General features: G+C 40.6%; 1 protein-coding gene across 3 annotated transcripts in view; it reads left to right on the top strand.

Annotated features, from left to right (window-relative positions):
* LOC306770758 (NACHT, LRR and PYD domains-containing protein 12-like) overlaps positions 1-27,850 on the top strand; it is a 190,626-nt gene that overhangs the window by 11,249 nt on the left and 151,527 nt on the right. For 2 of the 3 annotated variants that reach the window (XM_079259684.1, XM_079259683.1), the window contains 5 exons: positions 1,632-1,864; positions 5,122-6,898; positions 8,414-8,587; positions 14,219-14,392; positions 22,715-22,888. The exons of the other annotated variant lie outside the window; for it this stretch is intronic. In XM_079259684.1, the coding sequence (XP_079115810.1) occupies positions 1,632-1,864; positions 5,122-6,898; positions 8,414-8,587; positions 14,219-14,392; positions 22,715-22,888 (2,532 nt within the window). The remainder of the gene's footprint in view (positions 1-1,631; positions 1,865-5,121; positions 6,899-8,413; positions 8,588-14,218; positions 14,393-22,714; positions 22,889-27,850) is intronic. 3 annotated transcript variants of the gene reach the window in all.

The following is a 27,850-nucleotide window of genomic DNA, read 5'->3' as shown; positions in this document are numbered from 1 at the left end:
TGGAAATATACTTGTAGTAAACTCGAATAAAGTACACTGCTCAAAAAATAAAGGGAACACTTCAACAACACAATGTAACTCCAAGTCAACCACACTTCTGTGAAACTGAACAGGAGACGTGGAGGAGGCCGTGGGAGGGCAACAACCCAGCAGCAGGACCGCTACCTACTTCTTTGTGCAAGAAGTTACAGGAGGAGCACTGTCAGAGTCCTGCAAAATGAGCTCCAGCAGGCCACAAATGTGCATGTGTCTGCTCAAACAGTCAGAAACAGACTCTATGAGGGTGGTATGAGGACCCGACATCTACAGGTGGGGGTTGTGCTTACAGTCCAACACCGTGCAGGACGTTTGGCATTTGCCAGAGAACACCAAGATTGGCTCCAGAAACTGGTGCCCTGTGCTCTTCAGAGATGAAAGCAGGTTCACACTGAGACGCCGTGGAGAACGTTCTGGTGCCTGCAACATCCTCCAGTAAGACCGGTTTGGCAGTGGGTCAGTAAAGGTGGGGGTGGCATTTCTTTGGCGGGCCGCACAGCCCTCCATGTGCTTGCCAGAGGTAGCCTGACTGCCGTTAGGTACCAAGATGAGATCCTCAGACCCCTTGTGGGACCATATGCTGTTGCGGTTGGCCCTGGGTTCCTCCTAATGCAAGACAATGCTAGACCTCATGTGGCTGGAGTGTGTCAGCAGTTCCTGCAACACGAAGGCATTGATGTTATGGACTGGCCGGCCCGTTCCCCAGACCTGAATCCAGCTGAGCACATCTGGGACATCATGTCTCGCTCCATCCACCAACGCCAAGTTGCACCACAGACTGTCCAGGAGTTGGCAGATGCTTTAGTCCAGGTCTGGGAGGAGATCCCTCAGGAGAAGATCCGCCACCTCATCAGGAGCATGCCCAGGCGTTGTAGGGAGGTCATACAGGCACGCGGAGGCCACACACACTACTGAGCCTCATTTTGACTTGTTTAAAGGACATTACATCAAAGTTGGATCAGCCTGTAGCGTGTTTTTCCACTTTCATTTAGTATAACTCCAAATCCAGACCTCCATGGGTTGATACATTTGATTTTCATTTATAATTTTTGTGTGATTTCGTTGTCAGCACATTCAACTATGGAAAGAACAAAATATTTAATAAAAATATTTCATTCATTCAGGTCTACAACGTGTTACTTTAGAATTCCCTTTATTTTTTTGAGCAGTGTACTTTTTGCTCCGGCAGCCTTTTGATAAGTTACCATGAGGAACAAAAGAAACGTTCTGTCCAGCTACTTATCTGTGTTGGACTGATGGAGACTTTTCATCGACTCCTGAGTGTAACTAGTTGTTACCTCCTGCCTGAAACCAACAACTCAGTCAGAAAGTTCTGAGTTTGTGAAACGTCTTTTCTGAAACAGGTTCTCGGTGTTTAATCAGTCAGAAGAAACAAAAACTTGTTTGTTTGTGAAGCAGCTGAAATCAAAGGATCCATCAGTTTGATCACAGACTGAATGTTGGATCCAAACAGACACCTGGAAACTCTTTTACTGTCCTCTGAGACGTCCCAGCTTCTGGACAGTGTCCACACATCCTGATATTTTCATCAACAGTCAGAAAATCATTTTAGTGATGAAGAAATGTCTCTACAGGAGGAAGAGGAGAGGTGTCTGTGAGGAGGAGCAGCTGTCCTGCTGTCCTTTGTGTCGGGACGTCCTGAAGGATCCAGTCTCTACCAGCTGTGGACACTGGTTCTGCAGATGCTGCATCAGCTCATACTGGGACCAGTCTGCTTCCTCAGGAGGTTTCTCCTGTCCACAGTGTGGGAAAAGATCCAGAACCAGAACTGGACTGCAGACAGCTGGTCAGATCAGAACTGTAGCAGGTCAGATATTCTGTTCACATCTTGTTTTAACTCAGACATGTTGATGAATGTTTCACATCTTTATAAAGATCATTTCAGTCAATCTGTTTGACTTTTTCTGGAAGACGTGTCCTGTGTTCTCTCTTGAAGGAAAATCCAAATTCATACATTTATCTTTCATATTTGATGGTTTGTGATGCTCCAGCTGTCTCTGTTTTCATGAACCAATCAGCTTTCAGGGTCAATCAGAGCAGCTAGAATCAGCCTTCATCCTCCAAACACGTCCTTGTCCTATAAGTGTAACACTGTGAGAAGACCACCATGCAGGCTGTTTACTAAGTGTCAGACAGTCAGTTTGACCTGCTGGGTTTCTTCATCCTGGAACCACAACAGCTGAAGTCCTGATCCAACACTTTGGAGAAAAAACAGAGCAGGAGTCTCATAATAACCGTTGTGTACGCACAAAGCGGAGCCTGAAAGCAGCATACGCCACTCCTCACGCAGAAGTTGTGATTTATAAAAACAAGACGGGAAAATGTGAGACCTGCAGGTAAACTCTGAGCCATGCGTACGGACAGTTTGGAGACGGGAAAATAGACGATGCAGGTGGTGAATGGCAGCCAGACTGCATAATACTCCTCCTACACATTTCATTTCACTTCACACAAAACATCACTTATAGATCCACGTTGTCATAAACATTCAGACCAGCAATGTTATCTGTACAGCGCCTTGTAGTGAGCCTTAACTGCTCCAGAAACATCTTTCAGCTGAAAGTATAGAAATCTTAAACCCACAGAGTTCAGAGGACATCATCTACAACGCTGTTCACACTCAGTCAGGGAGCGTGCCGTCGGCACCCTGAAGTGTCGTAGCGGTCATTAGATGCTTCAGGCGGAAGACTTTTATCTCACTAAAGTCTGCAAGATGGTCGGGGTGTGTGGAGATCTAAATAACATAACATGTTGCAGAGGATTGGTTTCCTCTCTTTCCTGCCCCCCCTTCGGTCAGAACCGAACCACCTCCAGATGCACCATGTGCACCTGATGTGCTGGTGCTGGGGACAGCCGGATGCTCGGCAACATCTTCCTCATCTGGGACCTCCTCATCCTCACCACCTACTGCCCCCGACTGTGGAAGAGCTGAAGGACACAGCACATCAGCCTGCTGTTTTTTCTCCATGTGTATAAAATAGTTTTCACATCATGTCATAAAATATGGAACCGTGCTTTACCGGGTTGGTCTGGAGTCTCTGCCACAGACAGATGCAGATGCAGACACACTCTGATGGTGGGAGGCAAGTCTTTGTCTCCACCTTGAGGTTTGACCTTTTTTATTTCTGCTCCAGTTCTGTCAGTCACTCTGACAAACTGCACAACACAAGCAACATGTTGCTGCTGTGGCCACCAAATAAAATGTCTTGTCTGGAACAAGGACTTAAACTTCTGCTTTGGAAAAAAACAAAACCATTTTTCCTTTTCTTGTCCTGGTTTGTTGCCATGATTCACTCTTTGATCAGCAGGTTTCTTCATGTGCAACGAGGAACAATCTGATAGTCTAACAGAGTGGATCTGAATTCAATGTTCCTCACAGAAGTGGACGAGAGAGAAATTATAAATACTGCAGCTGAATGTAAAGACAAATCATCGACTGACTGTGATAACATCCATATGACTGCTGTGAGAAGAGCCATTGAGGAGATTTTAAAACCACTAACATACATCTGGAACTTGTCTTTTCAACCCAGTTCCAGACAAAATGAAAACAGTCGAGGTCCTACCTCTGTACACATCTGGAAACAAACACCAGTTCACACATTACAGACCCGTGTCATTACTGCCTGAATTCTACAAAATTCTAGAAAAACTTTTCAAAAAGTGACTGGACTAATTTATAGAAAGATATAAATATAAATTACTGACTGAAAGACCAGATCCAGATGACCTGAGGGGTCTGGTAGGTTCATACTGGGTCAACAGGTCTCTGGTGTACTTTGGTTCTGAACCATTCAGAGCTTTATAGACCAGCAACAGAACTTTAAAGTCTGTCCTCTGATGCAGGGATCCCCAATCCTGGTCCTCGAGGACCGCTGTCCTGCAGGTTTTCCAAGTGTCCCTGCTGCAACGCACCTGATTCAAACCAGTGTGTATTTAGCAGACACGTGCAAAGCTTCTCTGAGTCTGAGTCAGGTGTGTTCCAGAAGGAACACTTGGAAAACCTGCAGGACACCGGTCCTCGAGGACCAGGATTGGGGATCCCTGCTCTGATGGACAGGTAGCGAGTGTAAAGACCTCAGAACTGGACTGATGTGGTCCAGTTTCTTGATCTTAGTGAGGACTGGAGGTGTCTACAGGTGTCTAATAGAGGTTTTAGGTGGACCTGTAAAGACCCTGTTCCAGTCATCAAGACAACTAAAGATGAAAGCTTGGGCCACAGAAAGACTCCACACAGAGAGGCCACTGTTCAAACCTCCCCCCAGCCGAGGCTCGAACCAGCGACCTTCTTGCTGGGAATGTTGGTGTGCTGTATCGATGTGTGTGTGTGTGTGTGTGTGTGTGTGTGTGTGTGTGTGTGTGTGTGTGAAAGAGAGCAGCATGTAGCCTGTTTGTCCAGTACAGGTCCGTGTTTTACCACCAACTGTCTCAGTTTGCATCTTCTCAGGTGAATCAGATGTTTTCTGTCTCAGTATTTAACTGCAGGATTATTTCTGTTTGTCTAGTTTAAAACAAGCTGAAGCTGAGCTGTGCAGCTGTGTTTATTTCATATAAAGTTGGTACCAACATGTTTCTACAGATGATAGTAACAGCTGGATTCAGGATATGTGGTTGAGAAAGAAGAAATAAAGTCATTGTGGTTCTGATGGACCTGCTGCAGGTTTCTGCATCAGCTGATCCAGCTCATCACTGGAAGGCAAACAGGTTTACAGTCAGAATGATTTTGGTAAAAAATGTTCAAAAATTAGACAAAACGAACCAAAAACTGACCTCAGATCAGCAACGTGATGATATTGATGCTGATTGAAATGCTGGAATCTCAACCAATAAATCCTGATTTTACAAGTCTGTTCAGTTCTCAGGATTTCTGGAACATTTAACTTCATCTCCGTGGTTTGACTTCAGTTTCTCTGTTTTTACTTGTTTTCATGTTTCCTGAGGAATTTACTGTGATGTTAAAGTAAACAAAAACATCCTGCAGAGAAAATAAAGATAAAAAAAAAAAAAAAATTATGATGAATCTTATTTCTTTCCTTTTTGTCTCTTTGTTCTTGTTTCCAGCAGATGTTGGTCTGCAGGAGGTTTTAGATGAACATAAGATCAGTCTGAGGAGGAGATGTGAACATGTGACTGAAGGAACTGATGAAACAGGAAGTAGAACCCTCCTCAACAGGATCTACACTGAGCTCTTCATCACAGAGGGACAGAGTGAAGAGGTTAATACCCAACATGAGGTGATGCAGCTGGAGACAGCTTCCAAGATCAACACCCTCCATGACACTCCAATCAGATGCCAGGACATCTTTAAAGCCTTACCTGACCAACATGGACCAATCAGAGTGGTTCTGACCAGCGGCGTCGCTGGTGTTGGAAAAACCTTCTCGGTGCAGAAGTTCACTCTGGACTGGGCAGAGGGCTTGGAGAACCAAGATGTCAGTGTGGTGGTTCTGCTTTCATTCAGGGAGCTGAACTTGATCAGAGAGGATCAGTACAGTCTTCTCCAGCTGCTCCATGTTTTCCATCCAACATTCCAGAAGATCCCAGCAGAGCAGCTGGCTGTCTGGAAACTTCTCTTCATCTTTGATGGTCTGGATGAAAGCAGACTTTCACTGGACTTCAACAACACTGAGCTTGTTTCTGATGTCACACAGAAGTCCTCAGTCAACGTGCTGCTGACAAACCTCATCAAGGGGAATCTGCTGCCCTCGGCTCTCATCTGGATCACTTCCAGACCTGCAGCAGCCAATCAGATCCCTCCTACATGTGTTGACAGGGTAACAGAGGTACGAGGCTTCACTGATGTCCAGAAGGAGGAGTACTTCAGGAGGAGGTTCAGTGATGAAGAGATGTCCAGCAGAATCATCTCCCACATGAAGACATCCAGGAGCCTCCACATCATGTGTGGAATCCCAGTCTTCTGCTGGATCACTGCTACAGTTCTGGAGGACATGTTGACCACAGAGCAGAGAGGAGAGCTGCCCAAGACCATGACGGACATGTACTCACACTTCCTGATGGTCCAGACAAAGAGGAAGAAGAACAAGTACCATGAGGGACATGAGACGAGTCCACAGGAGCTGACGGAGGCTGACAGGGAAGTTCTTCTGAAGCTGGGGAGGCTGGCGTTTGAACATCTGGAGAAAGGAAACATCATGTTCTACCAAGAAGACCTGGAGCAGTGTGGTCTTGATGTCACAGAGGCCTCGGTGTTCTCAGGAGTTTGTACTGAGATCTTCAGAAGAGAGTGTGTGATCTTCCAGAAAGCAGTTTACTGCTTCGTTCATCTGAGTGTTCAGGAGTTTCTGGCTGCAGTCTACATGATGCACTGTCACATCAACAAGAAGACAGAGGCGCTGAAGAACTTCCTGGGTTCAGAATACAAAAAGTCATCTCTAGACGACTTCTTACAGAAGGTTTTGACAGCATCCTTTCAAAGTAAAAATGGCCACCTGGATCTGTTTACTCGCTTCCTTCATGGCCTCTCTCTGCAGTCCAACCAGAGACTCTTAGCAGGTCTGTTGGGTCAGACAGAGAACAGTCCAGAAACTATCAAGAGAGTCACTGAAAACCTGAAGAAGATGAACACTGATAACATCAGTCCTGACAGAAGCATCAACATCTTCCACTGTCTGATGGAGATGAACGACCTCTCAGTTTATCAGGAGATCCAAGAGCTCCTGAAGTCAGAGAAGAAACTCTCAGGTTACCACTGCTCAGCTCTGGCCTACATGCTGCAGATGTCAGAGGAGGTTCTGGATGAGTTGGACCTGATGAAGTACAACACAACAGCAGGAGGACGACGGAGACTGATCCCAGCTGTGAGGAACTGCAGGAAGTTTCGGTGAGTTAATGTGTTCATGAACTTTATCAGTCAGAGTAGATCAGCAGTTTTTCTCACTTCATCATTCATTTGTCAGAAATTCTGAAATGTTCAGAGCACAACAAAAACGTAAATATAAAGAGAACTCCTTTAACTTAAATGAAATAGAGTTTAATAAAAATAACTTTTTCTTCTTTTTTTTCTTTCTTTCGATGCAAAATTTACTAAAAATTCTGACTTTTTTCCTTTTTTTTCCCCACAAAACTGAAATGATTTTCTTTCTTTTTTAACACTTCTCTGAATAATTAAAGGACAGTTTGCAGCTCCTGGACTTCAACCTCCAGTTTTTAGCTCTGAAGTTCAGTGAAGATCACCACGAAACCACAGCTGTCACTTAATAACTGATGTAGGCTGAAAGTGAAATCTATGAACACATGAATCCTTCAGGATTTGACAACATGATGCAGCTCAGTCTTCTACATTCAGCGTGTGACACTGGTACCAGATGAAGAGGTTCCACATTCCTGTGGATTTACAAAGTGACTGCAGCAGCATTGAAGGAAAAATGCTGCTGAAGATGTTCTCTGTGTGTGTGTGTGTGTGTGTGTGTGTGTGTGTTTTATCTCCGGGTATTTCAGCTTCCTCCCACAGACCAAAGACATGCATGTTGGGTTAACTGGTTCCTCTACATTCTGCTGAGCAGTGAGTGTGAGCATGAATGATGATTGTCTCTCTGTGTTGGTCCTGTGATGGACTGGCGACCTGTCCAGGGTGAACCTGCCTCTTGTCTGCTAACTGCTGGGATAGACTCCTGCTCTCCTGCAGCCCTGAAGTGGATGAAGCGGTGTAGAAAATGAATGAATGAATTGTGAAAGTAATTTTTAGCGCTGAGTGGAGGAAAGTGTGTCATGGTGTTTATGTCTCCTCTGAGTGAACACAGTGATGGCATGTATCCTGCTCCTGGGCTGGAAGCACCGACTGCCTGATTTTCTGAATTTTGTCAGTAAAGAAAGAAACAAACTCATGACAGGTTGTTGGATAGAAGTTCTGGAGATACTGACAGTCTGTCACAGTAACAAACAAGGTTCATGCATTACTGCTGTCTTTAGCATTAACATCAGAAAAGAATTATTGTGTTGCGTTGAGGAACATCAGGAACCTTATGGAGATATCAAATGTAACAGAGTTGAGGCAGATGGCCGCCCTCCCAGACCCGGTTCTGATGGAGGTTTTCCTTCCTGTAAAGAGTTTTTTTCTTTCCACTGTCGCCCACTGCCTCTTGCAGCTCAGAAAGGGGATTGAATACAAATAAAGTTGAATTGAATATGTGATGCAACTCCATGTTCCCTCCTTCATCTGCAGATTAAGAAACAAAGATTCTGTTAAAAGTCTGCAGGTCTGAGAGAAACTGGAGAGATTTATTGTGTCAAACAGAGATGAGATGAATCACAGAAATAAAAACATTTTCACAAAATGTTTTTGTTTATAATTCACATTCTCCTTTAGTAGAACTGACCCCATTTTCTTATATTGCAGACTTGCTGATATTAAACTCTCTGAGGCTGACTGTGAAGTTATTGCCTCAGCTCTGAAGTCCAACCCCTCAGATCTGACAGAGTTACACCTCACTAACACCTGGCTGGAAGATTCAGGTGTGAAGAAGCTGTGTGATGGACTGGAGAGTCCAAACTGCCGACTGGAGTCTCTGAGGTCAGTTCACTGGAGCTGTTGTTGCTTCTCTATACCTATTTTTAAACATCTTTTCTATCGTATCAAAACTGATTTAATAAACACTTTTTACACATTTGTGTAATAAATGTGTCATGAAGCTGCGGGACCCCAGTACTAAGAGTGATGCTGGAGGTCTGGTGACTAATCCTGACATGTTGAGGTCTATTAACCCACTGGCTGCCAAAGACATCTGCTGTAACAATAGTTGGCAGCCAATGAGTTAATCAGGTCCTTAATCCGGAGACAGAACAGGGGTCCTAGTCCCAGTGACCTGAGTTTCCTGACCAGTTGTATTGGATGAATAGAATTGAAGGCAGAGCTATAGTCCATGAAGAGCATCCTGATGCAGCTGTTGGGGTTTCCAGATGTGTAAGCAGAAGCTAAAATCCCCTCTTCCTGGAAGGAGGCTATGATTTCTCTCCTTCTGAAAAAAGGAAAGAGAACAAACAATGTGAATCCTACAGACTGATTTCAATCCTAAATGTGGATTATGTATCATGTTCACCTCAATAATGTCCAGAAGAGATTTAGTTTTCCTGACTGACTTGATTAAGATAAATCAGGGTTTACAACAGGTAGGCAGATCCAGAATAACATCAGACGTTTCCTTCAAATAACTGACCAGATTTCCAGACTAAGAGCAGTACTGGTGAGCTCAGATGCAGAAAAGGCCTTTGGCTGTGTTAACCGGACATTTCTCTATCAAGTACTAAAGAAACAAGGGATTAAAGAAGATTTAATGTTAAAATTAATGTTCATTTAACAGATAGTTTCACCCTACAATGAGGAATTCCCCCATGGATGCTGTCTTAGCCACACCTGATTTGCTGTGTTCATCAAACCGCCGGTACAAATGGTCATACAAAGCAAAATGCTTAAAGGAATTCACATTAATAACCAGGAACACTGTACAGGACTAAACTTTAGAAATAAACTTTTATCTAATTAACCATTACATCAAGATGGATGACGCTGGTCATGCCATAACGTGGATTTTGAGAAAAGTAATCGTAATAAAAGTAATAAAAATGAAAGTCTAACCAAGACTGCTGGAGCTTCTCCAGGCCATCCCAGATGATTCCAGAAACACAGTTCAGACACTGGGATAAACTCATATCTAGGTTTATCTGGGCTGATAAGAAACCAAGGGTCAGATATAAAACACTCCAGCTTCCAAAAGAAGAGGGTGGTCTCTCCCTGCCCAGTCTGGACCAAGATGGTAAAATAATACAACATGGAAGAAGACACCAAATTATTTACCTGTCCTGCTTTAGACCCTAATTTCAAACAGGACCTTTGTGACTCATGATTCAAAGGATGGTGGGATAATGGTATCACAGCAGTGTGAACATTGACTCACAAGGGTCTCTTTAAGAGTTTCCATGAACAATAAAAGGAATTTTGACTTGAATAAAGAGGATTTCTTCAGATATCTGCAGATGAGATCACCATGACAATAAAATTACAACAATACAGTCTGAGGAGGGTAATGCAGTGATGGATGTCTTGACTGAAGTTTATAAAAATAAAAACAAAATGATCTCTAAAATCTACCAGGGTTTCTGGATCCAAAGGAGGAATAACTCAGGCCGTATCAAAACAAAATGGGAGAACGAACTAAGCAGAAATAAATCACAGGAAGTTTGGTGTTCTGTGTGGAGAGCACAGCACTCATTCACAAGTTGGAAGAGGTGGAGGATATTTGGTTGGAAGAACCTTATCCTTACCTTCATTCCACCCACAGTAAAGGCAAACCATCCCAGTCACAGGAACAATGCTGGAGGCAGTGCAGAAACCCCAACGCCAATTACTCCCATATCTTCTGGCTATGTCCAAAACTTACAGCCTTTTGGGAAGATGTGTGTAGAACTGTAGGCATGAATTTGGGTTTCTAGATCCCTAATAAAGGTATGAGTGTATTTTATTGTACTGGAAGACAATGCTTTGGAAAAGGACTGATATTTATATAAAATACTATTATGGACTTGTTAAAACAACTGTCACAAGTAACTGGCATGAGGCGGATCCCCCAACCCTTAATCAGTGGATGGATAAAGTTAAAGAAATCCTTGCTGTGGAAAAGTTGACTTTCAGCTTGAGGACCAAATGAACCTCCTTTATCAGGAAATGGGAGAAATGGACTTCATCTAAAGACTAGAAAACACTGCAAACAGCTCAGATTAATACTGGACAAAACATTTTCCAATAGACGTCTAAATGCCCCCCAAGTGTTCTGTTTGCTTGTAATGTTTACTCATGTTTACCAGTGTTGTTCTATAAACAGAAGCCAATTAATAAACAAAGTGGGAACAATTTTGCTAAGATAAGGACTATTGTGTCACATTTACAGCTGGAAATGATCAGACTAGAGCTGCAGCTATCGAGTACTTTTGGAATTGGGTACTCGATACTACTACCAGAAACTCAACCAAAGTAAATCTATAAATGTATATTTGTGAAGCTGTTGCATGTGTTGTTACTACCTAATGCATGAAGAAAATGTTTTAAAATATGACACTTTTAAAATGTTCTAAAAGTATCATATTTTAAAATGTACCGACGTGTTTGCGCTTTGACGCTGCGTGTGTGCGGGAGAGACAGATGAGGGATGGATTACAAGACTGTTAACGTGCGTTAGCAGCCGACACCTCGCCATGCCTCGTCACTGCTGACGAATATCACAGGTTATAACACTGTACATTTAACAGCCGCTGCTGTTGTTGATGTAAACCGGAAAGCTGAATCTCCGCCTGGAGCGGTGAAGTGGGGACGGGGGGGTTCCAGGTGCTGCAGCATTGACAACCTGCTATACAGCACACACACTGCACTACGTTTTCTGCCCTTTTCAGTGTGAAATGGTTCCACACTTGCGACTTTTTCGGGCTTTTCCTCCCCTCTTCTTCATTCTCTGCCATTAGAGACCAAAGCAACGAGAATCTTCAGACAGAAAGCAAACTGCTGTTTGAAACGTCCGTCATCGGTCCGGGTGAAACAGTCATTCTGTACAGACATACTGTAGGCGACAGATTCTGTTTTTATATATTTTATACATGTTTAGATGTTTTATATGTTTACTGAAACGGTGATGTAGTCCTTCCGAACAGCGCAGTGGACTGAGAATGCCGCAATGATGCAAAAATTAAAATATATCGCCACGTCATATTAATTAAACGGAGCCTCGAGGCAGATAATTTGCCTCGATCAATTTTTGTAGTCGAGTTACCCGAGTAATCGTTGCAGCCCTAGATCATACGTGCTTTTATATGCTCACAGCTGAACTACTGTACCTCTATTTTCACTTGCCTCAAGAAGAAATCTCTGGAACGTCTTCAAGTTGTTCAGAACGCTGCTGCATGGCTCCTAACTAGTACTTTAACATCCTTATGTACCTGTATTAGCTCAGCTACACTGGCTGCCAACCCACTACAGAGGACACTACAAAGTGCTGGTGTTAACGTGCACAATGCTGCTTCAGGCTCCACATTATATCAGTGAACTTTTACAGCCATATGTGGCAAACAGATCCCTGAGGTCATGTGATCAGGGTCTGCTTGCTGGGCAGCATACCTGGCAGGTTATGTTGAAACAATAAGTATGTTCACCCTGAGTTGAAGAAAACTCTTGGTTTCTGTTGCAGAAAGCGAACAAGTCTTATCTGTTTCCATGGTAACTAACTGAAGTAAACCTCCTCGCTGACAGGTTCACCATAAAGAAACTGAGTTGCTACCCTTCTCCTCCCACCTGAAGCAGCTGTGAGATATGTTTTTTTTTTTTTTTATTCATCTCAAACACATATACAGTACAAGAACAAAAATTCACATTTGTATAACAGTGTTATTTGAGAAGGAGCAGTAGGAGGCCCAATGCTTATTTAGATACTACTCCTAATTTACAGTCTTTTGTTGAACACAATTATAGAGCAAACCTTTACAGACTGAATCATCAGTCAAAAGACAAAATTAAAACAACAGATTAAATGATGAATTGTTTTTTATATATATATTTATCCAATAATAATTCCTTATCTTTTTTTTGTTTTTAGAAATGTAAAATATTAATTCATGATTTGAAATCATCACTTAGTCCATTCCACAAGTTTACTCCATAAATGGATATACATCTGCTTTTTATGGCGGTGCGTACATATGGCTTCTGTAACATGGCTTTACCTCTCAGGTTGTACACAGCAACTCTGTCTTTAAACATCTTTTGATATTATATGGCATCTTACTTTGAACTTTAAACATAAATTGTGCTATTTTAAACTGAACTAAGTCGCAGAGTTTAAGGCAACATACTTTCAAAAATAAATTATTGGTATGATTTATATATCCTGCATGATTGATAACCCTTTTGGCTCTTTTTGGTAGAATAACTAATCTTTACAGAGTAGTCTTAAAAGTGGTCCCCCAGACTTCCACACAATAATTAAAATCTGGTAATACCAAAACACTGTACAAGGTAAGTAATATTTTGGATTTTAGCTATATCTACATTTTGATAGAAGACCAACACTTCCAGCTATTTTTCCACACAGATAATCAGTGTGAGGTTTCCAACTCAGTTTATCATCAAGGACGACTCCTAAGAACCTATTTTCAGACAGTTTTATTATTTTTATTTTTTCAAATTTTAAATCAATACTCATTTCTTTTCATGATTCCCAAACATAATACATTTTGTTTTATTTACATTTAAAGATATTTTATTTGAATCAAACAAGGATTTTTGTTTTCCTATCTCTTCTGTTGCAGTTCCTATTACATCATTTAATTCATTACCTGAACAGAAAATTATTTTGTCATTTGCAAAAATAACACATTTTAAAACAGCTGACACTGAACATAAATCATTTTATATATAAAATGAACAATTTAGGCCCCAACACTGACCCTGTTGGGGCGGGTTGTCCGTACCAATGCCATTTCAGAGATTTACAAGCGGAACGAAAGCACAAGTATTTACATAAAGGGAAGATTTTTCAAAACTCCAACATTTGTGAAAGTATCATTTCTTTATTAATGGCTTGTTTTGCAGTTATTCTGTTTCTCCAGCCATGAAATCATCATTTCATAAATGTGTGATGGTAGAAATCTGCTGTTTGTCCAGTGAAGATCTAGTTGTATACGTGACCTTACTAAAAGATTTTAACTTAGCATTTAACTTAGCAGTAGAGGAAGTCCCTTCCTCTAGACATGAGATCTGTGGACTCAGTGACAGGTTTCAGGACTACATAAAGTCAATATAAGTGAGGTGGAACATATGAAATTTCCACCACATCCTACTGATCTGACTTGATGATATAAAGCAAGTAGTCTTAAAAAGATTGTTTTAATTTTTAAAAAGCAAAAGAGGCTAAATTAAAGCTGAAATGTTCACAGTGAGGATCACAAATTTGACTTATTTAAAAAATGGTTCCACTGACATGACATGGAAAGTAGAAATGAGAGTTTTGTCAGAGAACTCACTCTGATTGAAGTCTCTACGTCTTTATTGAAGCAGCAACATGTTGTCATTAATATTAATGAGAATTCTTCTTCTCTGCTTCTGTTGGACTGTTTTAACCTGCATCCTGTTGGCTTCAGCTCACAGCTTTTATTCTTTATTCAGATTGGAGAACTGCAGATTGTCAGAGACCAGCTGTGCTTCTTTGACCTCAGCGTTGGAGTCCAACCCATCTCATCTGAGAAAACTCTATCTAAGTTGGAACAAGAACATGATGGCTGGTGTTAAAGATCTTTGTGGATTTCTGGAGAGTCCACACTGCAGACTGGAGACTCTGAGGTCAGACACCATGTTTTATTTGTCCTCAGTGTTTCAGTTCATAAAAAATGATGATTTATTCAATAAAAGCAGAAGACTTTGATTCTGTCAGACAGAAACTAATATATAATCACTGACTGATGCTTCTAGACGTTGAGCTTTAGTGAATATCTATGGCTGAAATAATGATCATATAATAATGAATCAGCCGATATGAAGCAACTCCCCACCATCACTGATAGAAATGAAGCATCTTTAACTGGATTAGAAAACAGCTTTCATCCCAGCAGCACTTATCTTCACTCACATGCATTAATAATGACATATTCCAGCCAAAAACCTCGTCACACTAATCATTTCAAAGAAATCATTCTCAGTTGACTTTTATGTCATTAAAAATGATCTCTGTTCCACAAGGTCAGTTCACACTGAAACACATGTTCCTGTTAAGTGGATAAAAGGAAAATACAAAGAAGAATTGATCTGAAGAAAAATCACATGATTGGAAAATGAAATCAAGTGAAGCTATGACCTAACTTGTTGCTAGGTAACAGTGGATGGAAGGAAGTGGTGAGTGTGTGTGAGCAGCTTTCCATCAGGTGAGAAATGTGTGAAAATGTGGAGCAGAGTCAGTGTTTCACAGCTCTGCAGCCAAAGAGAAGCTGAGAAGGTGAACTGCTACGAGCCTGTGCAGGTGATCCAAACACAGACACAAAGGATGATGACTGAACAGCCATGAAGGAGAGAGGCAGGGATGCTCCATCACTGGAGAGAAATGCTGCTCTGTTTACCTGCTGGCTTTCTTTCTTCTGCTTTATTTATTCACAGCACAGAGTTGCTGTGAAGAGCTTGTGTGTGAATGTAGGTTGAGAAACATCAGATAAGAAATATGGAGCTGAATCACAACCAAAATGTTTGTTTGTCTGGAAAATGTTTCAGTCTTCAGGAATAGAAGATGATGAATCAAGTTTTCATTTTGATCTTTAACAAACAACAATAGAAATGCATTAAAATGCATTTTATAAGAAGTGTAGTTTATTTGTTTCAGTCACAGATAATTCATTTCTTTATACATCAACAACTGAAAGAGCAAAACAGGCAGAAGCAGAAAGCTTGTATGCATATATAAGTATACACTTACATCAGATGAGTTTTGTACAAATGATACCAACAAAAAACAAATGTACTACATATACAGTATGTGACCTTTGTAAAGATAATAAGTTCATGCAGTTACACATCTCTCATAAATAAACTGGTAAACTTTCTTTTTAAATAAAGAATTACATTTTTTAATCTCATTACTAAGTTTATTCCATAGTTGAACTCCCCAACAAGACCAACATCTTTGTTTCATCTTTTCTGGATTTTGGAAGTATAAATTTACAACAATCTCTGAAGTTATATTTAGTTTGCTGAAGCTTGAAATATTTTGGACACCTTCTGGAAGAATATTTAGTTTAGCATTTTTTTTTAAAATAAAATTTGGGTTGTTTTATAGTAAACTAAATCCTCAAATTTAATCAGACGTGATTTAATCAACAATGGATGTGTATGATCATAATATTCAGCATTATTTATCAGGCGTATGACACGTTTCTGTAATACAACAATGTCATTAAGTGTTGTCTTGTGGGCGCCACCCGACTGCTCAACACAGTCAGTCTCATACGGGATATTAAGGTACAATAAATTATAGACAAAGCTTTATTTGTCAATTAAACTGCAGTTTAATACAAAATAACAAGTGTTTTTTATATTTTGGCCCTAATATGATGTAGATGATGCTTCCAAGTTAATTTAGAGTCTATTACAACCCCTAGAAATTTATCAACAAACCTCTTTCAATTTCAATACCATCTATTTTTAGTTTCTCCTCTTTAAGTGACTCTTTCTTACTTCCGAATATCATAAATTTGCTTACATAGACATACAATACATAGACGCCTCGTTGTGTGCTGGAGAGTGAACCAGCGTTGCCAACATATTGGATGGGTCTCTGATTTGAGTCTTGCTGCAGAGTCAATGTAGTTTCCCCACATAACTGTTTTCTGTAGTCGGCTTCATGTTGGGATCTTTCTTGGGGAATGTATAACAAGCAGCAACATTTTCTTTCTCCAGGGTGATGTTCTTTCTCCTGAAGAAATGAAGGAGTTGTTGTTGTAGAGTTTGAAGTTCCTCAGTGGGAGCATCTGTACCTTCATTCAACCCAGCTGCAGCCCGAGCATAGCTGCGCTGCTTTGTATCCAGACCAGTGATTACAGCAGGGGGGGGTACCCTGGTCCTTTAGGACTGGAATCCTGCAGGTTTTCTATGTTTCCCTGGTCCATCACATCTGATTCAAAGCAAATGGATCCAACAGTTTATCAAGATCTGCACAGTGATTCATTCATGCAGCAGCAGCCATCTTGGATGTTTTCTTCTCGAGAACATCTGGAGTTTTACATGAGATATAAAAAATGTCTATTTTGCCAACATGGATGACAAGCTGTAACAGCAGCGTTGTAACCGTCTACATGTGATTTTCTTCCTAGTTCAGCTTTTCTCCTTCACAGCAGACAGACAGCTCAGTTCTTGTTGAGTTAAAGTGAACTGTGCACAGATGTGCAGTATTTGGCTGTAAATAGTGAAACCAGCGTGTTTTTGGATGTGAACACAGCTCAGATGCAGATCTTTCAACTTTTCAGAATTTTAAAAGAAAAGCTGGAAAAGCGTTAGACATGGAAACTGAATGTGAGACGCCCATTTAAAGCAGAAATATGTCTCAGAAATAAAAACGAGGAGGAGAGGATCGTTCAGCTGTGTGTGTTTCCTGATGGAGTTAGTACACCGGAGCAGGAAAACTCCTCCACTGCTTCTCCTCCTCCACTTCCTCTTATTATTAAATAAGAGTTGATCTGAAACCAGCTGAATACCTCTGCTAAGGAGGTTTTACCCGGCGTTTATCTGTTTGTCTGTTAGTGTTCAAGATAACTCAAAAAGTTATGGATGAACTTTCATTAAATTTTCAGGAGTTGGTGGAAATGTGAAAAAGAAGAACTTATTACATTTTTGTGGTGATCTGGATCACCGTTTGGATCCAGGAATTTTTTAAAGGATTCTTTATCATTTTGCTTGACGGAGGTTTTCGATCTCCGAGTGCTTTTCTAGTTTAGTCTGTTTTACAGGTGGTTGATGCCACAATTTCCCACATGCTCTCTCTGTCTGCAGGTGGGAGTGTAGCTCACCTGTGTGTGCACACGGCATGACGTCTAAAGACATGACGAGACTTATTTAGATATCAACATGAGAATAAGATCAGTAACATCAGGCTGTTTGGTCTTTTCAATAAAAGTTTAAAAAAATAGTCATTCTAGAGGAAAGGAGACCTTAGAATAATTCTGCTGTGATCTGATGCAACACAGAAATGACCTAAATAATAAAATAAGATAATATTTCAAGAGAAAATAGTTGAATGAAAAAATATTGTAGATATTGAGTAAATATAAAAAATAAAGTAAACAAATAAGATCTTCTTGGGGAGGCTGGGGTTGATATTGAGGGTTGTGGTGCCCCGTAATATAATAGAATGTCTGAAAGATAAAAAGTTTGTTGGAAAAAGAAAAAATAATAATGAAGTTAAATTTAGCTGAGTTTACTTAAATCTTACTGGTGTCTTTTTATTCATGATAATGTTGAATTTAACAATCAAACTGTTTTATTCATTCATTCATTTTCCGAACCGCTTAATCCATTCCGGGTCGCGGGGAAGCTGGAGCCTATCCCAGCTGGCTTTGGGCGACAAGCAGGGTACACCCTGGACAGCTTGCCAGTCCATCGCAGGGCTACACAGAGACGAACAACCACTCACACTCATTCCTAGGGGCAATTTAGAGCAACCAATTAACTTAACATGCATGTCTTTGGACGGTGGGAGGAAGCCGGAGTACCCGGAGAGAACCCACGCATACATGGGGAGAACATGCAAACTCCACACAGAAAGGCCAATGACTGAACCTCTCCCCAGAGAAGGATTGAACCAGTGACCTTCTTGCTGTGAGGCCACAGTGCTAACCACTGCGCCACCATGCACCCCAAACTGTTTTAGAGAGTTTCAAACATCAAAATACACATCGTGTATCAGGATAAAGTAAAATTTATATCAGGATATCAGTTATAGTCCATATCGCTCAGCACTACTTTGCACCGGCTCCCAGTATGTTTTAGAACTGATTTTAAGATTTTACTGTTGACTTTAAAGCCCTCCATGGTCATTCAGCCTCCTCTTTATCAGACCTTCTACAACCAGATGAGCCTGTTAGAAGTTTGAGCTCTTCTGCCAGAGGACTTTTAGTTCTCCCAGAGACATGAAGACCAGAGGTGATGCAGCCTTTGTACTCAGAGACCCGAAACTCTGGAATGAGCTGTCTGAGGAGATCGGGTCAGCAGAGCAGGGACGGGTGCAGCTGGGTGGCCTGGGGGGGGGGGGGGGAGGTCACCCTTCCAATCAGACTGGCCAGCCCAGGTGCCCCCCCCTCTCTAAGCCAAGACAATTAATCAATTTTCATCAAACATCAACTGTAAGATGAAGTCTTCACAGTGAAGCTCAGATGTCCGAGTGTACCTGAATGCAGCAACTGCTGCAGTATGAGCATAGGTCTCCACTCAGGTTAGCAAAGGAAGGAAGGTAAAGTGCTGTAAACAGCAGGAATTGGTTTGGGCAGCCAGAGCAGGGGCGCCGTATAGGGGGGAAAGTTAGGAAGATTCAGAAGGTTTACGAATTGATAGAGGCCCAAAATATGTAAAATATATAAGAACATTATCAAAGCTTCATGAAAAATAATGTATAATATTTTAAATGTTATAAGAAAATATAGCATTAAAATAAATGACCTCTATGTTCTCACTTGTTTTTCAGCAGTAAACTGATAAACAAAAAATGAATATTAATGTTAACCAAACACCATGAAAGTGCATGAAATGGTTTGGTCCCGTCCTATCAGAGGGCAGTATTTCATCAGCAGCAGCAGTTTGTAAGAGCCGTTTACACTCTCCTGCAGTGCAACTTGGCAAGAAAGGAAATCTTTTTTTTTAAAGGACAAAATGAAAAAAGAGAGGTGAGAGAGAAAAATAGAGGTTCCAATATGTGACCCAGTTTTTCTCCAAGAAAGGTCTCTTGTCTCTTTAGTTTGTGATCGGTTGAAATGAACCTGTTGCCCAGTGAAATAAGCTAGTTATCCACAGGTTACTGCTAACTTACCTTCACCCTCTTCATTGTCTGAGCTCGCAGGCTAATTTAGAGGCCGAACTTTTAAGCCAGAAAGTTCACAGGACTGAGACTTCACAAACATTTATATGCAACCAGACCAGGCGAGAGGAAAACACCACAGACCTCAGAGAGTTAACCAACATTTAATAAGTGCTAGTAAATGTTAACCCATATATTTATATGAAATTAATTCACCTTGTCTCATTATCACATAAACACAAATGAGCCAGCTCAGTCCCAGCCCCCTTCCTGTCCCAGTATCTCCTCTAGTCCCAGTTTCACCTCCCTGTCCCAGTGATGAAAGTGAGCATCGATGTGTTCAGGGACATGCCTTTAGCATTATGACAGAGAGTCTGTGGGAATATCATTCTTTTTTATCATTATCAATCATTTAGTTACAAAATAATCAGAATGAAGAAAATAAATATCCTGTAATTGTTTCACTGGATACTGGATAGTTGATTAGAAACACTGAGCCTGTATTAAAGTGACCGTCAATATTAAAATAGCCTAGTTAGACATGTACATTGTGATTTAGCCACAGATCTTTATTATTCCCATGAAAAGCTGTTTATGTCATGATATGAAGTTTAAGGCGTTTTTCTCAGTTTTGGTTTCCTGTTTTTTGTTTGGTAGTTTTTTCCTGTTCAGTCTCCTTGCCTTGTTTCCTGTGTAGCCTTTGTTCATAGTTTTCACCTGGTCTTGTTAGTTTCATTCACTACACCTGTTTCTTGTTTGGTTTCCCAGTATTTGTAGCCCTTTGTTTCAGTTCTGTTTGCTGGTTCATTGTGTTCGCTTCCCTTCAGTTCAGTTCTGAGTTCTGAGAAGAAAAATTCTTCATTCAGCATGCCTGGGTCTGTTCCTGCATTTGGATCCTCACCTCCACCAAACCCTGAAAATTTATTTGATCAGCTTGAAGCAGTTGCAGCAAATACAAAGATCCTAAGTTTGTAATCAAGTGGTGGGGTCTACATCATCGTCTTTCATCGGGCCCAAAATTCCTGGCCGCGCCCCTGAGCCGCAGTGTTTGTAAAAACCAGAACGTGGATGAATAAACCTGAAGTCAAAGAGAACACACAGACATGATGACACTAAGAGCTAGGTTAGGCTATATGAAGAGAAGAAGAGATCATTTATGTTACCATGACCACCTACAGGATTTACTATGAGGTTAAGTAAACTCTTCAGGAGTCCAGCCATCACAGATCACGTCTCTGCTCCTGCAGCACCTGCACACGGCTTTGCAGTGCAGCTGACAGTCGGAGTTTTGGGGCTTTTGTCCCTCCTGCTTCTCCGTACCTGTGCCTCATCCTTCTAGAGCAGGGGTGTCAGAATCCAGTCCTCAAGGGCCGGAATCTGGCAGGTTTTTGTTGTTTCCCTCCACCAACACGGCTGATTCAAATCAATGGATCCAACAGCTTCTTGTCAACCTGTTTGAGTGTTGGTCAGGTGTGTGTTGGAGCATAGAGACAACAAAAGCCTGCAGGATACCGGCCCTCCAGGACTGCAGTTTGACACCCCTGTTCTAGAGGATTGTGCTTCAGTCCACATTGTTCCACCTGCCCTGCTGGATGTTTTCCTTTGTAAACTCAGCTGGATGTTCCTCTGTCAGCTGCTGCAGAAACTCCTTCCAGCTGTTTGGGTTTCAGTGCACTACTTGAAGATGTGGACATTTATTCCTAGTATGATGTAAAATCCAGCATGGATCCATCTCTGCAGACCACCATCTACTGAGATAAGTTTCATTTATAATATAATTTAAGCACTACATAAAGTTAATATAAGTGAAGTGGAACATATGAAATTTCCACCACATTTACATCCTACTGATCTGACTCTATGATATAAAGCAAGTAGTTTTAAAATAGATTGTTTACATTTTAAAAAGTAAACATGACTAAATTAAAGCAGAAATGTTCACAGTGAGGATCACATATTTTACTTATTTTTAAAAAAACGATTCGACTGACATGACATGGAAAGTAGAAATGATAGTTTTGTCAGAGACACGTGTGTGTGTATATGTATGAGCGCCGTCCTTACTGACTCGCAGTGACTCACCTGCAAATGTGCATCTTTTAAAGGGACAAAGTGGTTCAGTATCGCAACACTGATGGAGCTTTAGTTTCATTTCCAGATGAACAACATTTCAGTCTTTATGAATAGACCATGATCATATTGAATCTCATGTCATTTTGTTGTTAGATGAAAATCTTTTAATCGATCTTTCTGTCGCTTTGCCGTTTTTAACATTTTTTTGCCGTTAAAACGTCACAAATGAGCAGGTTACTTCTAGAAACTGCTGTTTCTTGGAGCAGATTTTTTCCTTTTATAAAAGTTTATTGAACACATTACAGTTAACTGAGAAACATTTTATCACTGCTGTTGGTTGTTTTCAGTCATTTCAATAAAGGAAATATGAAAGAAATCATTGTAGTTCCCAGGTTTCCTGAAGGCAGCATGATAGGAGGGAGTCCATTCAGCCTCTTCTGTTATTCTGTTATCAGGATTCAACAACACTGTCAGGTGACGTCCTGCAGCTCAGATCAGAGACAAAAGTTTAAAGTGAACATAAAAATCTGAAACTGAAAGAAAAAATGTCAAATATGAAAACAAGGTCTTAACACTGAAGATTTCAACTGAAACAGGTTATAAAAACATTGATGTGAAATGTGAAACCAGTTTGGATGTAAAGAAACATTGTGATCCAGTTCAGCTCCATCCAGAAACAGCTTTGATAAGCAACATCTGGACTGATGTGCTAATTAGTCCAGTGTTTGCTTTCATTAACAGGCCGTTTACACCAAGCTGACAATCTGCTGTCGCTCACATCTGCAGTGATGGAAACGTGTGTTTCAGTGTGTGTGTCCTGTCACCATTATCACACTCTCAAGTCTTTTTTCATCCAGTTCAGCCAGTAGAATCAGTCATGTCTGTCGCTGAGAGAACTCACTCTGATTGAAGTCTCTACGTCTTTATTGAAGCAGCAGCATGTTGTCATTAATATTAATGAGAATTCTTCTTCTCTGCTTCTGTTGGACTGTTTTAACCTGCATCCTGTTGGCTTCAGCTCACAGCTTTTATTCTTTATTCAGATTGGAGAGCTGCAGATTGTCAGAGACCAGCTGTGCTTCTTTGACCTCAGCGTTGGAGTCCAACCCATCTCATCTGAGAAAACTCGATCTAAGTTGGAACTACATCATGCCGGCTGGTGTTAAAGATCTTTGTGGATTTCTGGAGAGTCCACACTGCAGACTGGAGACTCTGAGGTCAGACACCATGTTTTATTTGTCTTAAGTGTTTCAGTTCATAAAAAATGATGATTTATGAAATAAAAACAGAAGACTTTGATTCTGTCAGACAGAAACTAATATATAATCACTGACTGATGCTTCTAGACGTTGAGCTTTAGTGAATATCTATGGCTGAAATAATGATCATATAATAATGAATCAGCTGATATGAAGCAACTCCCCACCATCACTGATAGAAATGAAGCATCTTTAACTGGATTAGAAAACAGCTTTCATCCCAGCAGCAGTTATCTTCACTCACATGCATTAATAATGACATATTCCAGCCAAAAACCTCGTCACACTAATCATTTCAAAGAAATCATTCTCAGTTGACTTTCATGTCATTAAAAATGATCTCTGTTCCACAAGGTCAGTTCACACTGAAACACATGTTCCTGTTAAGTGGATAAAAGGAAAATACAAAGAAGAATTGATCTGAAGAAAAATCACATGATTGGAAAATGAAATCAAGTGAAGCTATGACCTAACTTGTTGCTAGGTAACAGTGGATGGAAGGAAGTGGTGAGTGTGTGTGAGCAGCTTTCCATCAGGTGAGAAATGTGTGAAAATGTGGAGCAGAGTCAGTGTTTCATAGCTCTGCAGCCAAAGAGAAGCTGAGAAGGTGAACTGCTACGAGCCTGTGCAGGTGATCCAAACACAGACACAAAGGATGATGACTGAACAGCCATGAAGGAGAGAGGCAGGGATGCTCCATCACTGGAGAGAAATGCTGCTCTGTTTACCTGCTGGCTTTCTTTCTTCTGCTTTATTTATTCACAGCACAGAGTTGCTGTGAAGAGCTTGTGTGTGAATGTAGGTTGAGAAACATCAGATAAGAAATATGGAGCTGAATCACAACCAAAATGTTTGTTTGTCTGGAAAATGTTTCAGTTTTCAGGAATAGAAGATGATGAATCAAGTTTTCATTTTGATCTTTAACAAACAACAATAAAAATGCATTAAAATGCATTTTATAAGAAGTGAAGTTTATTTTTTTGAGTCACAGATAATTTATTTCTTTAGACATCAACAACTGAAAGAGCAAAACAGGCAGAAGCAGAAAGCTTGTATGCATATATAAGTATACACTTACATCAGATGAGTTTTGTACAAATGATACCAACAAAAAACAAATGTACTACATATACAGTATGTGACCTTTGTAAAGATAATAAGTTCATGCAGTTACACATCTCTCATAAATAAACTGGTAAACTTTCTTTTTAAATATGAAATTACATTTTTTAATCTCATTACTAAGTTTATTCCATAGTTGAACCCCCCAACAAGACCAACATCTTTGTTTCATCTTTTCTGGATTTTGGAAAAATAAATTTACAACAATCTCTGAAGTTATATTTAGTTTGCTGAAGCTTGAAATATTTTGGACACCTTCTGGAAGAATATTTAGTTTAGCATTTTTTTTATAAAATTTGGATTGTTTTATAATAAACATAAATCATCAAATTTCATGAGAAGTGATTTAATCAACAATGGATGTGTATGATCATAATATTCAGCGTTATTTATCAGGCGTATGACAGGTTTCTGTAATACAACAATGTCATTAAGTGTTGTCTTGTGGGCGCCACCCGACTGCTCAACACAGTCAGTCTCATACGGGATATTAAGGTACAATACATTATAGACAAAGCTTTATTTGTCAATTAAACTTCAGTTTTATACAAAATAACAATTGTTTTTGATATTTTGGCCTTAATATAATGTAGATGATGCTTCCAAGTTAATTTAGAGTCTATTACAACCCTTAGAAATTTATCATCAAACTTCTTTCAGTTTCAATACCATCTATTTTTAGTTTCTCCTCTTTAAGTGACTTCCTGACTTCCAAATATTATGATGTTGCTTTCTGATATACACTGCCCTAAAAAAAATAAGGGAAACACTTACGCTTGTTACATACTTCACGAAAAGCGAGAACTTTTTTCTTTCTCTCGAGGTGCCAAGAAGAAAATGACGTCATTTTGTTCTTACGCGTTTTTGCTGTTGCAGGTAAAACAGATTGTTTAGTTAAAACAGTTGATCGAGGTGGTGAGAAAGTAGGAACATTTTTACATGATGGCATTAAAATACTCGGACCCAGCCACGTGCACGACCCGCCCTGCCGCGTGCACGACCCGCCCTGCCGCGTGAACGACCCGACCTGCAGCGTGCACGACCCGCCCTGCCGCGTGCACGACCCGACCTGCAGCGTGCACGACCCGCCCTGCCGTGTGCACGACCCGACCTGCAGCGTGCACGACCCGCCCTGCCGCGTGAACGACCCGCCCTGCCGCGTGCACGACCCGCCCTGCCACGTGCACGACCCGCCCTGCCGCGTGCACGACCCGCCCTGCCGCGTGCACGACCCGCCCTGCAGTGGACGAAGTTACTCGTTAAATATGAAACTAGAAAAGCTCTCGGAGAGCGGAAACCTCCGTCAAGCACGATGTTAAAGAATCCTTTTAAACAATTCCTGGATCCAAACGGTGATCCGGATCGCCACAAAAATTTATTCACTATTTCGTTTTCACATTTCCAACATCTCTTGAAATTTTTATACAAATCCGTCCGTAACCTTTTAAATTATCTTGAGCACGAAGACGCCGGGAAAAACAACCTCCTTGGTGAAGGTAACAACCGGGTTCATGGCACATAAAGCAGACATCGCCCCCCGCAGTGATCCCTCCCCGCTGCAGACGTGCTTCTCGTGGAGGATATATGGACCTGGCGAAGAAGATTTTTCCTGTTCTTGCAGCCTCGAGAGAAACAACTCAGTTCTTGCTTTTTGTGGAGTTTGGAACAAGCTTTAAACAACACAATGTAACTCCAAGTCAACCACACTTCTGTTAAATCAAACTGTCCACTTAGGAAGCAACACTGACTGACAATCAGTTTCACATTCTGTTGTGCAAATGGAATAGACAACAGGTGGAAATTATAGGCAACTGGCTACTTCCAAATATCAGACATTCGCCTTCTGATATATTTTAAGCTCTAATTTTTTTGTTTATCTCAATCCAGATTTTGGATAAATTTAATCCTCCTTCTGTCAATAATAAAAGTTCATTTAATTATTTTTCTAAACAAACTGATGTTCTGTCGTTGTCAAATAAAACACATTTAAACAAGTCAGACAAGTTGCAAATATTGTTTTTAAAAATGATAAAGTTTTGGACCGATGACAGAACCTTGTGGTGTTCCACATGTTCTGCTCTTCAGTCCAGATACTGAAGCTTTTAGTTGAACATGTTGATGATTATCTAGATAACTTTTAATCCAAGAAAGAACAGAACCTCGACTCCCAGAGTTCTCAAGTTATTGCAGTAGTTGACCATGATCAGTCATGTCAAAGGCTCGCTTTAAATCAATAAATATACCTGTTGAACATGTGTTATTATCCAAAGCAGAACTGACGCATATTCTTCATGACTTATGTTGTAGTTCGGTTCTCTCAGAGTCCATGTTGTTGTTGACGAAATAATGTTTTAAAAAAATCTCAAATTGTTTCACAAAACGTTTCTCCATAATTTTAGAAAACTGAGGAAGAATAGATATGGGCCTATAATTTCCCATGAGATGCTTTTTACCATTTGTAAGACATGGAATAACCTTTGCTATCTTCATGTGATCTGGAACAATATCATGCAGGAACGACTGGTTAGAAATATAGGTGAGAAGTTTAGCAGTTACATCAATAACTTCTTTAATCATCATTATATCAATTTGGTTTATATCAGCATTCTCGTTATTTTTAAATGCCTTAACTATGTCAATAACATCGTTTTTAGTCCCTCCGTATAGTAACATATATTTGTATTGATTATGTGACCAAAGAGAAACTTGTCTTTATCCTGCAGTGAAATGTTTTGTGTGAGTCATGGTCTCATATCAACAAAATAATTATTAAATTCTTCCACTATTGTTTAAATCAGCCACTAATAACACTTTTTAAAATGGCCATTATCCACCATTGTTTTTTGTTAGTTAACCACCGATTTATTCTGAATTCATCATAAAATGGTAAATAAACGCTTTTAAGTCTTGGAGTTGCACAGAATGATGTCCTTGCAGTATTTGTCCACTAGATGGAGCTCTGACTCCATTCAATCCCACAGTCATCCCCCTGTCTGTCCAACAGTGGAAGCTACATCCAGGTTACATTACAGCATTGGGCTAAGTGGAGCTTGTCCACAGCTAGGTTTATAATAATGTTGTGAAATGAATGACTCGGCATGTCTCCAGTTTGTTTAACTCTGCCATGTATAATGATGAGTGCTGGTGTTTCCTTGCATCGGTCAGCTTTTTATTTCCACTGCATTGCTAAAGTTGAGCGTCAAGAGCGACAGGTTTCCATGTAAAGTCTATGTGAAGGCGCGGCAAGGGGGCATCGAGCTATAGCAAGCCAAAAGGGCTCTCCCACACAATCATCTGTCAGTGTTCAACTAATTTAACTGCAGCTGAGATGTGAGCACCCTCTAGATACCAAAATCTGTTCTATTTGTTTTACTTGATGCAGCGTCGGGATTTCTGATAAATCGGTTTGGTGTATCATTTCTTTATGTCTGAATGAAATGAACACCATGTTGAGAGCTGGGCATAAAATAGTTTGTGGTAAGTCAACAAGTTTATTTGAGCAATCAGACTGTGGCAACACAGCTCGATGACTTTTTCAGCCACTGTGAGGGAGAAACTGCTGCAGCAACCATCACCCCAGTTCCACTCAGCCACCCACCCTGCACTCAGATCATGTGAAAAGAAGCCCCTACATGAGATGAGCACCAGGACGGTTCTCAAAGACTGGTCCAGAGTTAGCTGAGCAAATGTTTTTAAATATCTTCTAATCTGTGCTCTGTGGAACTCCTGTATGAAGACACTTTTCCATTAAATCCAATGAGAAAGTGTGTCCAAACTTGACTGGTAGTGTATACATAT

Source organism: Telmatherina bonti (genome assembly GCF_933228915.1).
Source record: "Telmatherina bonti genome assembly, chromosome: 20".
NCBI lineage: Eukaryota > Metazoa > Chordata > Actinopteri > Atheriniformes > Telmatherinidae > Telmatherina > Telmatherina bonti.
The sequence above is the reverse complement of the archived record's forward strand: the minus strand, read 5'-3'. Positions and strand labels throughout refer to the sequence as shown.